Source organism: Artemia sp. Qi Xiang Cuo, chromosome 13 (assembly GCF_049724085.1).
Source record: "Artemia sp. Qi Xiang Cuo chromosome 13, ASM4972408v1, whole genome shotgun sequence".
NCBI classification, from domain to species: Eukaryota; Metazoa; Arthropoda; class Branchiopoda; order Anostraca; family Artemiidae; genus Artemia; species Artemia sp. Qi Xiang Cuo.
Genome location: NC_142806.1, coordinates 42,127,276 through 42,141,954, shown reverse-complemented (window position 1 = coordinate 42,141,954; position 14,679 = coordinate 42,127,276). Strand labels below are relative to the sequence as shown.

Here is a 14,679-nt window from a genome sequence, read left to right as displayed (position 1 = left end):
TCTCTAAGTTCTATGATTTCCCCTTACTTTCTTGTATTTTTCATGCAATTCAAGTTTTTCTCTGGCTTTTGTTTTTAGATTTACACCGTGACTTCATAGGAAATTTCTACATACGTGCCTGTTTGGAGATGGCTTAATCTAGGAGGTTGTTCCATCAATGTGCCAAGTGTGTGTAGCTTGTGGTAACTAACTATAAGTAAAGAGTGACCCATCTCAATGGTCTTGGTGAAAATTTACCTCTCCAAATTTATATTTCAAGTTTGAATTTCTAAAAACAAAAAGTATTTCTGAAATGGCTGTGCCATGGATACGTGTTTATTTGTTTGTTGTATCCTCCAGGGACCATACCGAATCAGTTTTCCTTAAATATCAGGAGAGGGCTCGTTCGAATAGAAATTTGAAGTGCTATTATTTTTTACGCAACAAAAGCGATTGTGCAACGTGTCGATTTACCTATTCTGTGCTGTTACATAACGAAGTTATCCCAACTGAAAACAAATTGCTATCGAGCAAAAACTCTGAGATAGCTGGTCGGCTTAGAAATATTCAAAGTTTTTGTACATAGCCTCCCAGTTTCGGATGCCACCCTGCCACGTGGTGGGCCATTTGTCCTTAAAAATATAAAATCCATGCAAAGTGAATGGTTCATAACATGAAACATGTATCCAGTTTCGCTACCAGTTATGCAATATTGCTTAGCTGCACATCAACTATTTACAATAGCAATTTTTGATGAATCTTCCTCCTCATTTGTGGGCTTTTGAGGAGAAAATGTTAAAAATACTTTGAAAAATGGTTGTTCGTATCATAGGCCTTTGTAAGATAATCATGCTCTGGTCTCTGAAAATTGCTTATGGTTGTTTTATTTCAACGAAATACTCCTTTTGTGACTTCAACTGCTAAATAAATTCATTCACATTGTTATATTAGTCTGCCCCCTCACAAATATCAAGGTGATTCTATAGTTAGTTTCAAATATATTTCAAATACTTTACATGTTTTTTTACCCCCCTAAAAACGACATGTGTGTTGGAAATTGGCTCTCCAATTTTTGACACACTACTCCTCATTTTTGATTCCGCTCTTATGGGGATAATGCTTTTTTAAATCAATTTGTTTCTATTTTCAGCTTCGAATCTTCTTCTTGACCCTTTGGTAGGTCCTGGAAAACCAAGTAGTTCCATGCCTGTTTTCTTAGAAGAACCTGAAGATAGCTTTGTGATCAAGAACAAGCCTGCGCAGCTTTCGTGTCGCGCAGCAAATGCTCTTCAACTATATTTTACTTGTAATGGTGAAGCTTTAAGAGGCAAACAACATAGTCTGCACGAATATGTTGATCCGATGACTGGCATACGCCAAGTTGAAATTAAGGCAGACATTACTAGAAATGCCGTGGATGAATATTTCGGTGATTTTACTTGTGAGTGTGTAGCATGGTCATCGGTTGGACAGCAAAGGAGCAGAAGGGCAAAAATCAATGTTGCAAGTAAGTAATTGAAGACTCGAAGTTGCAAAATGAACAGACATTATTACGTATATGAGGGGATTCGCCTCCTCGCCAATGCATTGCTCTGTACATAAAATTTCAAATTTTGTCCCACTGCTCTAAGAATGATCCCTGCATCACAAAGGCTATTTAATTAAAATTCACAGCTCTTTTGAAAGTACTTAAAAAAAAACACATTCTTACGAGTTTAAGGAACATTCAAGAGCTTTGAGGCAAATTCAGAATGATTGGGATTACATATATCTTCAATTGGTGAATTGTGATCTTTCGAAAAGAGATGTCGCTGCATAATTCACCTTGCCCCCAACATACCTATTTTCTTCTTTGATTTTAAAAGTACACGAGTTCTTTCTTTTTCCGAGCTAGCTGAAATTAACATAACGTAAAGTAACCCCATAATCGTGGCAAATTAACGTAAATCAACTTATCGTCATTAGCAAATTAACGTGAAGCAATCCCATAATTATGAGCGACCACATTCAAGGGGGGGGGGGGGGAGCTTGCAGCAAATTTTCCTGGAGGAGAGAGCGAAGACCTGTAAACTTTTTTTTACCAGAATCCTCCCTTCCCCCTGAATATTGAAAAATTTTGCAGCTCTGAATGTTGTGTCTTCCAGAGGGGGCGCAAATGGCCCCCCTTCGTCCTTGTGATTACGACTGCTTATAACTCCACAGTTATTATCCATAATCTTGCTGGTGTGTATATATATATATATATATATATATATATATATATATATATATATATATATATATATATATATATATATATATATATATATATATATATATATATATATGGGGGGGGGGGGGGGGGGGGGGGACACAAAAAATAAAAAAAAAAAAAATTAAAGAAAAAAAAAAAAAAAGAAAGACTGGGGGGGGGGGGGGGGGTGTGGGGGGGGGGGGGGACACACACACACACACACACACACACACACACACACACACACACATATATATATATATATATAATAAATATATATACATAAATATATATACATAAATATATATATATATATATATATATATACATATATATATATATATATATATATATATATATATATATATATATATATATATATATATATATATATATATATATATATATATATATATATATATATATATATATATATATATATATATATAAATCTAAAAAAAAAAAACCAACAATATTAATTATATTCATTATATTTTTTTAAATTTAAAATTTATTTTTATATAATAATATTTAATTAACAAAAAAATATATATATATTTATGTATATTTATGTATATATATTTATGTATATATATATATATATATATATATATATATATATATATATATATATATATATATATATACATATATATATACATATACATAAATATATATACATAAATATATATACATAAATATATATATATATATATATATATATATATATATATATATATATATATATATATATATATATATATATATATATATATATATATATATATATATATATATATATATATATGAGTATATATATATTTAGCGTCCAAAATGTTAAAAAGAGGAACTTATGTGTCATCAATGCATGGGTCACATTTGGAGTGAAAAATTTGTAATAATATTAGTAGTCTGTAGCAATGTCAAGTTGTTATTTGCATAACTTTTGCGTTTGGAAACGTTGCTTAAGTAAAATTGATTTATTTCTCAATCACTTGAATATTTTCCCCTCCTCCTCATCATTTACAACTTCCCAGACTCTTGGTAACTTGAAAAAGATTTTCCATGCTATCTTCAATAGATCCTTTGTCCAATCTTCATAATAGGCATAACTGTCAGCTCGACATTAGATCAACATGTCTATTTATATTAGTATGATAGATGAAGGGTTATTAAGTCGAGGCTTTCTTCATCACTATTCACCGAAACTCTTGAGCTAAATTACAGTGTTGACAAGCTCGGTGAGCGCTATGTTTTCTTAAGGGGTATAAGCTCCCTTTTCTTTGAAAATATATTGACAGCATAATGTCGTCCTCCTTGGGGACAATCATCAACAACTCTGATTTAACAAAAAGTGACAAAATTCTCCCAACGTTTAATATTTGGTTGTCATACGACACATTGCTGTTGTCGGTATTATAACGATATACGGAGTTTAATCCAAAAAGAACATATGCCTGAAATCCTGGCCCCTCAATTAGTTTGACGATACTAAGAAAAACTAGAAAGTAAAGACAGCTTTAGAAATTTTGGGCAGACACTTTATCGGGCGTTGATGTTTCTTTTTTGTCTTGAAACCCTGCTGGGTTCCGAATCCAAATCTTATAGTTTTCCATAGTCCACGCTACGGAACAGTGTGCTATATTTTAGCCACATTCAACTCAATGTTTATCGATTTCTAGGGCAGAGGCTGATTCTCAACTTTGCATTTTGACACCTTAAATTTTAGACAAATTATTATTATGTCGGCAATACTTTGTCATTAATTTTTATTGATAGACATGTATATTAGTGATTTCTCTATGAATAGAAAGCATCTCACAAAATGAATGTAGCTATAAGAAAAATAAACATATTTTATGATTATATCATTGCTTTTTTTGTTACATATTTACTTCTTCTTTTATCAAGTGCGGTAAAAAAAAATCTCACGCTTTAACGGCTGGGCACACGTAGCTGATTTCGGGAACTGATTTCTAAATCAGCGCCGATTTTAAAAGAAACTGGTGTCGATTTGAGCTTGAAAGTTTTTCTAGTTATCGGCGCTGATTTAGAAAATCAGCGCCGATTTTCATCATGATCATCACAAAAAACAGGGATACAAATAAATAGTCAGCTAGAGATGGCTGTGGTGAGAGACCCCGCTACTGAGCTGAGATCAATCATGCAACTATTAATAAACTCCAGGTGACTATTTGTGCCCATGATTCTTTGTTTTGAATCTCGCGCAATAAATTTTTCTTTCAACAAATTTTTCTTATCGCTATCGTTTGTCCACTGATGCTGAAATCGGTTCCCGGAATCAGCTACGCGTGCCGATCCCTTTACGGACAATTATCTTCCAACGAAGTTTTCTCGAGTAATATCTTCGAAAACTCAATTTTAGACGCCGTTTGTTATAGATATGATTTAGCAAATAAAATTTTATGCAACAATCATTAACTAAAAGCTTTGGATATATTCCTTCCAGACAAGGGGGTGTCCGGGTTTTTTGTTTGGGTAGAGGGGTACAGCAAAAACTCAATAGAATGCATCAAAAATGCGTTTATATGCATTTTTGTTCCGTTTAACGAGTCAAACAAAAATTTCAGGGGGAGGTTTAAACCCCGTAACCTCTCCCCCTGGGCAAGACCTCCAGACTTTAAACTAATCCTAAATTTAATCAATTCTAAACTTGGTATAAATTTGAATAGAGTTGTCATAACTCTTCAGAAGACGAAGAATACCAAAGTTGATATACACAATGATTGTGTTCCATGTGGAGATTGCAATTTAATTCGTATTTACTTCAAATTTAATACGATTTAACTGCCAACCTTGAACAGTTTATTAACTAATGCCTTAATATGCATTGTAATTTATAATTAAAACACGAGTAATGTTAATGAGGAATGAGTAAAATATGAAAAATATGAGTTTTGATTTCTTAATACTCATTAATTACTATTAGATTGGTCGTTTGCCTCCATTTTTCCCACTTTGATGATGAATTTACAGAAGTTAATTCAGTAAATACGCTAGTTAACCGTATTCACAAAAATTTAACACGAACTTAATTTTTGATCGTTCCAGCTGTTAATTCGCTCTCACCTGGAACGAAATATTAAATTTGTATTAAATATTATTAACTTTTCGTCGGACCGGGAACACGCCCAATGGTATATACAATAAATTCAAATATGCATCTCCTAAATTTGAGATTACCCATTTGATGTATCAATTTTTTAATTCAGATTTTTTTGTCATGGTACATTAACCTAAATCACTTTTAAAATAGCCTTTTATGAGCATTATTTAAGCAACCTCCATTATCAGTTTTTGCTGCTATTTCGTTATACACTAATGATTTGATGCATAGCTAATTGTCAAATAGTAACTGCCATACAGCTATGGTCAGGAACTCACTAATGAATTTTAATTAATAAGATAGCAAAACATACAAGGTTTTGTATCTGAAATCTGAATCGTTACGGCTTTTCCTTAATCCATGACCATGTAAGAAAAAAAGCAAAGTATGTATGCTATGTAACCGTTACTGAATCAATTAAAATATCAATCAATTCAGACCAATGTATTACGCCTCGAAGATGAGAGCATGGTGATAACATACCATTAATTCCTTTTCTGTTCTCGCTTTTGTTGTCTCAAGTTACATACAAAAATGCCTTGCCCTTTCGACATAGTATAAAACACGGGGAAATCAAGCTGTATCACATAAAATGGGCTAGAAGGTCAATAAGATTCTTTTCTCATTTTTTTTAGTCTTAATAGCAAGGCAGATGCAGTGAATTGGTTTCTTTTCTGTAATGATGCCTTTTTTGTTAGTTAAGAGATATATTTTTCAAAGAAATGTAAGAAACTGTATTAAAGCCAAAAAGGAGCAGAAATGAAGTCAGACAGTAATTCAGAATTTAAAACTAACACAAATTATGGTGAATTAAAACAAAAATAAAATTGAGGCTTTCACCTCCATCAATCCCCCCCCCCCCAAAGACATGAACGTTGTTTGCGCGTCATTTAGCCTACCTAACTTGTGCCACTGACTCAAGCTATGTGTCCCAAAAGTTTCAAAACAAAAGCTGCTTATCGTTCTGTTGAAAACAAAAGCTGCTTATGTTTTGTTGTGCTGCTTATGTTTATAAGCTGTGCTGCTTATGTTTATTTGTTGTGCTGCTTTATGTTTTTTTTAGCTGCTTATGTGCTGCTTATGTTTTGTTGAAAACAAAAGCTGCTTTTGTTTTCACCTTATGCAAGGTGAAAACAAAAGCTGCTTATCGTTCTGTTGAAAAAAATGATGGTAGTTGGTTATGCTGTAGATAGTACCAATCATACATAATGCAAAATTATAGCAAGTTTTCAATTTAAAAAAGTGCTAATTGCCTATCTTTCTGGATTTTTTTTTAACTATTTTTTTAGTTTCACCAGATTTGATCTTTTTAATTTTTTAACTGGCATATCCCAATTTAATTATTGAGTAACGAATGATTCTTTATTCAAAGACCATATTGAGGGGGAGGGTCGAGGATTTGAACCCCCCTCCAGAAATGTTTGTCCGACTCGTAAGAACATAACAAAAATGAATATAAACGAATTTTGTATGCGTTTTTCAAGTTACCCTCCCCCCCCCAAAAAAAAAAAAAATAATATCCTTTTGTAACCCCCCTTACCCCTAAAAAATCCTGGATATGGCCCTGCTATATTCTATTTTTTTTGTCGTTTTTGTTTTGGCATTCTTTGCCAGTTTTTCAGTTTTTGTGTTTTATGATTTTTCAATTCTGAAATTTTAATTTGGCCCTTTGCGCTACGATAGTAATTTTTTGAACTAAAGATATGATTTCCACTTGAATCTTTGGTCATTACATACCTCTCTATTGGCTATGTTGGTTCTGTCCTATACGGTACTTACAGTAATGCATGACCCCCCATGATACAAATAATAAGCCGTTTTTAAATAGTATTGCTATACTTTAGACAATCAATTTTTACAAGGCTATAGTTTCCACTTTAGAATTGAGCTTTGCTTCTTGAAAGCATAAAATTAGCACCTTATTTTCTTTACACTCACTAAAATACACATTTTCCACCAACTCGTTTACATTTGAGTTAATCGTCTCAGACTGCGTTAGAAGCATGCAAAAAAACAATCAGTCTAAATTATGAACAGTCAAATTCCCATGTATAATTATAACTTCTTACTAGCATAATTACACACCTCACGAGACTTGCTATGCTCTTCGCAGATTAAGGGTTATCTATGGTGTCGCAAATAATAAATTTGATGGACATTTCAAAAAACAATTTTATGTCTGTAGTGATACTATACAATGTATGTCCAAAACCGTCGGGTACATCGTAGGCAGAGGCAGGTTCTAGAGGGGTGGGCACTTGCCTCGAGTGCAGAAATTTTAGAGGCGCAAAATTTCAAATAAGTAATCTAACATTTATAATCAATTTGTTACATTTTGAAATTTTATTTTAATTAAAAAGAAAGTAGATGCTGCAGTCGGCAGTAGGCCCTAAGTATAAGCCAATTGAATCCGAACTTTTCATTTTTTCCTATATATTTTCCCATATAAAGAAAGAAAAGTAAAATTTAAATAGGTAAGAATTGGGTATTTTTGTTTTATAGCCACCACACTCAAGATCTTGTATCGCGAACATGAGACAATAACCAGTTTTCATGGTCTTTATACCAGACATTATTAGCTTCTGCTCGGTGGGAAACTACATTGTAGCTATATTTTAATTAAATATTAATCCTCGTCTAAAATCCTAACGATCATCATAAGCAAGCCATTCAGAATTTAAAAATGGAAATTCAAGCGTGAAACACTTTTTAAGAAACGTTTATAATTTGTTTTCGAAATTTATCCATTGCTTATCTGGAAATTTGATTCTGTTGCTGCTATATTGAATTTTCCATAACGTAACATAAACTAACGTAAAGTTCTACGTAGACCTCGATTCTACTTGGCCCTGCCTCCGTTACTGACATAATTCGCTCCGTAAGATTACGTAACTAACGTAAAATCTTAGAAAGAACCATTAAAGTTCTTAAAAAAAAATATAATATTCTTACGCGTCAAGAAATCAGCGTCAGTGTATCTGTAACACTTGTTCTATTCCCTGGAATCCAGATACGGATTTAAAAAATTAGATCCTTGTGCTTCAATATATGCCTGCACCAGTGCTCCTCCACCACTTGGTGCATCCTCTATAAGCCTGTGTCTAGACTCCCTTGTAAGTGTTGTATCAAAGCTGCCTATACTAAAGTTCTTTACCGCCCCATTTTCTTTCAAGCCCTCACGACCCGAGGGCAGAGAAGCAAATTGAGCTGAGCCAGTCTGGAGTTAGGCAAGTCCAACACAGCGTTTACAATTGCCAAATAGTTGCAAGCACTCCCCACCATGTCCCTTCCGCTTAAAAAGAAGAAGTAAAATAAAGGACTAATACTGTTTGGACTAACATTGGGCAGGCTACAAACGAAAAATATGGCTTGTTGTCTTATTATACGAAAACGAAACTGTTAATCAAGTTAAGATGTAAATTTAACAGAGTGTCTTCCAGCCCACAACAGGGAACGAATATAATACAATTTTTTTGGGGCTCTGTGAAGTATTGGCCTTCTAGAAATTATATTTTCAGGTAATATGTCATATTGTTACATGACAACAGCCGAAAAATTTCTTTCCTGTACTTTTTATCTGTTTGTTATTATTATTGTATTTTTTTTAATCTCTGAGTTAGTGTTTAAATAACATATGTGTCTTACGCCATCTTTATGGGCTATTGAGGAATTTCCAGGAATTGCAATTTAACGAATATTTTCCTGAACAATTTCATGTAAATCTTCGAATACATACAACAAAGCCTACACAACAATTAAACCCCCCTTTTTCAAAAATTTGCTTATCTTTTTTTTAATATTTTGCTTATCTTCAATGAGAAAGGCCCCACATTCAAAGAAACAAAAAACTGAGACCACAGTCCTGGTAGTTTAATGAGAACCTCTATTACCACAAATATACAGCTCGAACTACTAATGTACTTTTATTAGTCAAATGCTCACTTTTTTCAATTTATACTTCACGTCATGTCTTGTTCAGTCTTCATTCTATTCCTACTTCTGCACGAAGAAAAATAAAAAAAAGTGTTGTTGTAGACCAAGATAATCTTTTTTATATAGCCGGAAGACTTTAGCCGTTTCCCGAGTGCTCACAGGTAGGGTTGCCACCCAGCGAAAATACAAAACACTAGAGTTTAGTGATTTTTTGGTTGATTTGGTGGTTTTCTTCAGTAATCTAGTGATTTATTTGCTGATTTAGTTATTTTTTGTTTTGGCAATGTGAAAATCACTAGAAATAGTGATAAATAACTGGGGGGTGGTGGCAACCCTCCTCACAGGGAATGAGTTTTTGTGCTACCTGCAACGTTCCTTCCATTTTTCCTTTTGAATGTTTTCCAGTCAGTTTATATTCTTTTAGTCTATCACTCATGATAGTAAGATAAAATGTCTTACCACTCCAGAGATATCCTCCAACTCCCCTAAAAAAATTGGCCATTTGCACATTCAACTGCTGCTAGTGACTTAAAACCATTTTCTCCAATTTAGAACCGAATGTTTATTGGTTGTATTCCATCCAGAAATCCTTCGATAAGAGAATAGCCCTCTGTTGGCCTCCAATCTATAATTTTTGTTTTTATACTTCTTGTTTATAAATAAATATTGTCTCGCCTTACCTGTTTCTACGACCGGGGAAACTACTGCATTCTAAAGATTGCTATTCAAAATTTTGTTCAGGTCCCTACATCTTAAATACACCCCAATTAAGAATCAACTTCCGACATTTTAAATTGTACATCCGATGCTCCTAAGCACATCAGTGACATTTCCCCTTTTGTTTTTAAAGTTTTGACAGAAAACGCCTGGCCCCTATTAGCTGATCTTCAAATTCTTTAGAAATTATATGCGTCCACTTAAGATCTTGGATATACTACTGTCAGCCCATGTCTGGTTTGTGTGCTGCACCATTGAACCAAAAACATGTTTTAAGATCATCTTTCTTCCGGGCATTTAGAAGGGAAAATAGACCTATATAACGGCCTTTATGGCCCATCTCTGGCATATTGACTGTTTTAAAACTTGGATCGAAGCCTATCTATTTATCTCTTTAATAGATTCTACGGCTTTCATCTAAGGTAGGATTATTTTGAGGCAACAAAGAGGATATTCTCGGCTATCCAGAGGCGGATCCAGGATTTTTTTAGGGAGGGGGGGGGGCGCAAAATAGGTTGATCCGATAAACATGCGTTAGGAGCAATTTTAATTTACGCAAACTTGCGTTAATTAAGTAAACTACACTACTTTAGGATACGTTAGGGGGGGCGCCCCCTCGCCCCTCCCCTGGATCCGCCACTGCGGCTATCTGCGTCAGGATGAGGTTCTTTGTAATAACCAGCTTACATAAAGGCCTTGGAACTTAGAAATTGATTTTATTTCAAAAAGATATATCAGACGGAAATGAATTTGTATGCAAACACAACTTCTATTTCAGTTGTTGATAACTATCTGCAGCTTGTGTTTTTGTTTATGAAAAAATGAACATCGGAAATTCTCTTCCTTTTCATAATCGTTAAATCTTACCGACACCTTTTTTATCTTTTCCCAACAATCGATCACAGTTTCGTGTTTTTATCCTCTAAAAACTGGCACATTTATTTTCTAAGAAATAAAAATGGTAAAGTTAAAAGCGTCTGGTGCAAAAAAATTTAAAAAGAAAGCCGAATATAAAATTCAAAGATATAATGCTTGGAATCTGTGCATCACTTGTCTCTTCTCACTTTGCTCGTTGAGTAGGCCTCACCCGCGTCTAATAAGCTTCTTGCGATTGATTTTCATGATTTCTGGCGTTCAATTCTCAATTTTTGCGGTAATTGCAATTATTAAAATTGTGTTCAAAAGTGTTTATTGAAACCTATTGGATTAATTATTTGTTTATTGTGCTTCAATCCTCAATAAGTGGCAATTCATTTTTTTTTCTAGATAGAAAATTCTTGATCCATTATCAGGATAAACAAAAATTTTTCCTTTTAGTGCCTTTCTTAGAAATCAAGTGCTATCGAGACGGAAGAATCTTAATTTGAATGATTCTTTCCATTTTTAACTACAATTTTTGGTATAATAAGAGCAAGATAGAACACTTAATCCTTTTTACCATTTTTTTTTTAATTTTCAATTATTCGTGTGAAATTGACTTTACAGTCCGAACACCTTTCATTAGAGCAATTGTTTTACCTTTTTTCACATATTTAGGGGGGGCATGCCGTGGTGGATTCAGGGGGGGCGAGCCCCCCCCCCCTAACGTAGTTTAGAGTAGTGTAATTTACTTAATTATCGCAAATTTGCGTCAATTAAACGTGTTCCCAACGCAAGTTTATCGGATCAACCTATTTTGTCCCCCCGCCCTAAAAAAAATCCTGGATCCGCCTCTGGTTATGTCCTCTTGATTCGTCCGTGCCCGTCTCAGCATGACAAATGAAAAGAAATCTTATGCAAAAACCCTATAAATAGGTTCGGCGTCTTTGAAGACAATAATTCTTAGGACGCTTATTTCGCATGTATGGATACCTCAATGATTTAAATACTGTTAATCACAGACCTGCAGAAATGTATGCCTCTCTCCTTAAACAATAGCTAATCCTGATTGTTTTTGATGATACTAATGCATAAGTTGCGTGTCCAGACCAGAGTCAACTGCTCCTGTATACCCCTCAATTATGCAGTTTGTTTGTCTGATGTTCCTCCATCCGGTCGATTTTAACCTTTTTCTGTGTATTTCGTACCTCGGGGTTTTCGGTTTCTTCGAATTTATTCAAGAAATAAAAATTCCAAAATTGTAGACAGAAATGTATGTTTGGTTGCAAACCCATTTTTCTATTAATTGCAAGATCTTTTCGCAATGCCTTAAAATAAAAGTATTCAAGGGTTGGGGGGGGGGAGGGTGGCTAATAACTCTCCCTATCAAGAAAATATACTACACAATACTTTATATTTTTATTCATTCGTGGTTTTTCTCTGTATTCCATGAATATTTACAATTTTAGCCTGTTCAATGTTAAAACCAATGTCATGTTAATATATTTCTGCTAACAGTTTTTTTTTCTTAGGACTTAGAAAAAATAAAGAGTTCTAGTGAGTAATTTATTTGTCAATAGTCCTGGATTTTATTTGCAACTTTCATCTTAGATCGGCTTTAGAAATCAGGCATGGTTTTTTATATCAAATGGCACTAGCCACCTTAATTCAATCCCTTAACTTCTTTTAGGAATATAAAGAAGGTCTCATGAGAAAAAATTTACACGCTTAGGAGGGGAGTATGGGTGGTTTGCCAGAATACCCACGGAAGTCACAAGATTTTTACGATGTTTCCTATAATTTCTTGCAATTCCTATATAATTCATATATTTTTAGAAAACCATGCTCTAAATAATGTAACTGGAGCGAAGAGGGATGTGAAAATACACCCACGTAGTGCTTTTTGCCACTTAAGAGCACAACGGATTTTTTTTTTTTTTTTTTTTTTAATCCTTTTTTTTAATAAACGGTTTTAGCTGATCTTACTACGAAGATTTAAGGAACTGAGATTAAAATCATTTGATCAAAGGAGATTAATATAAATCACTATGTATTTTCCATTAACATAACCACAGACATGAAAAACGTATTGGCAAGTTGAATCAGGTAATAACCGTAATTATCTGCAACAGCGTTAAAAAGAAAGTATAAGCATGTCTTATACCTGTGTCGTGTTCAATGTTCAATCTTGAGCAAGTAATCTTCTAAACAATTATTTTAAGCTTCAAGCGATTACCAGTATTTCTATCAGTCACGTTCAAATAGTAATAACTTTTTCAATCTTTAAATCGTGTCGATTTTCTTTGACTATCCACGAAGAAACCTTCATTTTCAGATTTACAAAAAAAAGTCATATGCAGAGTGGGTTATTTCAGCCTCTTCCAAAGTTTTGGACGATGTTGTGTTTCTAAAAGAGTGTTCTAATTCTTTATTGCTGCTGATCCGCCCGATGACTTCAGAACTATATTATAGAGCTGACTATTAGGAAATATCACTTACTCACCTTTACAGACTGTTGCGTGTAAGGATAATCATTTCTTCTGTTATCTTCCAACGAGATATCAGTTGAAAGACTTATTGGATGCATGGGTGGCTTGTACTTCTCGTTTTCTTGTCTTTATTTTTTAAGGAAAGGCTTAGTAGCAGTTTAGCAATACAGTAATAATAATAATAGTGCTGTGAATTGAAGGAGGGGTATATCCCCCTATATTTTCCCAGTTCCCAGATTTATAAGAATATATTTTTGGGGATATTTTCAATAAAAAATGTCTTCGAGATTTTCACTGAGAAAAAGATTTTTAATACATTTTGCCCCCCCCCTAGCTTTTCGTTAATTGACGCCACTGAGTGATGGGCATTAAATTCCGGCATTCAAGCTTATTTTCGAGGAAAATAAAAGCAAAGAATATTTGAGCGGAGTAAGAACGTAAAACTTCGAAACTTACAGCTTGTTTCATCTTTTTAGTGAAGTATTTCGTTTTAGTAATTGTAAATCTATATTGCAGCCTTGAAGAAGTACTTCATCGAAAATCCATATTCAACTAGCGTTCAGGTTGAGCAGCAAGTTGAGCTTCGTTGTCTTCCGCCGGAAGGCGTTCCCCCACCTGATATATCTTGGCTCAAAAACGGCATGCCCATTGACCCAGCCGTGGAGCCAAACTATTTAATATCAAATGAAGGACATCTTCTGATAGTTCAAGCAAGCTTAGCAGATATTGGCAATTATACATGCGTGGCCGAGTCGATTGCGGGAAGAAGACTTAGCGAAGTTGCAGTCCTCACAGTTCTTGGTAATATTTATCTCCTTTTTTTTGTATTTGTGCACATCTACTAAGGGGAGTAGGCTACTAATTGGAGCTTTGGATTTTAAGTCCTTGACATATTTATCTAAGCGTACATTTTCTTATTTTTCAGGAAATGTATGAGAAAGTGTCTAGATTTTAGCATTTTTTTTTCAAAACTTTGCTGTAGCATAGTGGATTGGTGCTCTGCTTGGGGATACGGGGCCCAGGGTTCGATCCCCGTTTCAGCAAGATTGAGCAACAAGCTTGCTACTTGTCCCTGTAAAAAAGACCCAGCAGGCCAGCGACTGAAACGTCGATTTGACGCCCCATGCGCCCGCAATGGCTCAAGAGGATCTTTATCCTTTTATCTTTTATGTTTTTCAAAATCTATTTTTAAACCCATGAGGTACACATGCAGGGCCGTATCCAGGATTTTTTTCGGAGGGGGGGGGGGGTTACCAAAGGCTTTTTTCGGGGGGGGGGGGTACAAAGAAAAACTTCAAAAAACGCATACAAAATTTGTTTATATTTATTTTTGTTACGTTTTT

General features: G+C 34.2%; 1 protein-coding gene across 3 annotated transcripts in view; it reads left to right on the top strand.

Annotated features, from left to right (window-relative positions):
- LOC148945302 (netrin receptor UNC5C-like) overlaps positions 1-14,679 on the top strand; it is a 111,047-nt gene that overhangs the window by 17,051 nt on the left and 79,317 nt on the right. For all 3 annotated transcript variants that reach the window (XR_016142689.1, XM_089098689.1, XM_089098690.1), the window contains exons 3-4: positions 1,130-1,486; positions 13,853-14,137. Coding sequence is in view for 2 of the 3 variants with exons in the window: in XM_089098689.1 (XP_088954815.1) it covers positions 1,130-1,486; positions 13,853-14,137 (642 nt within the window). In the remaining variant the exon portion in view is untranslated. The remainder of the gene's footprint in view (positions 1-1,129; positions 1,487-13,852; positions 14,138-14,679) is intronic.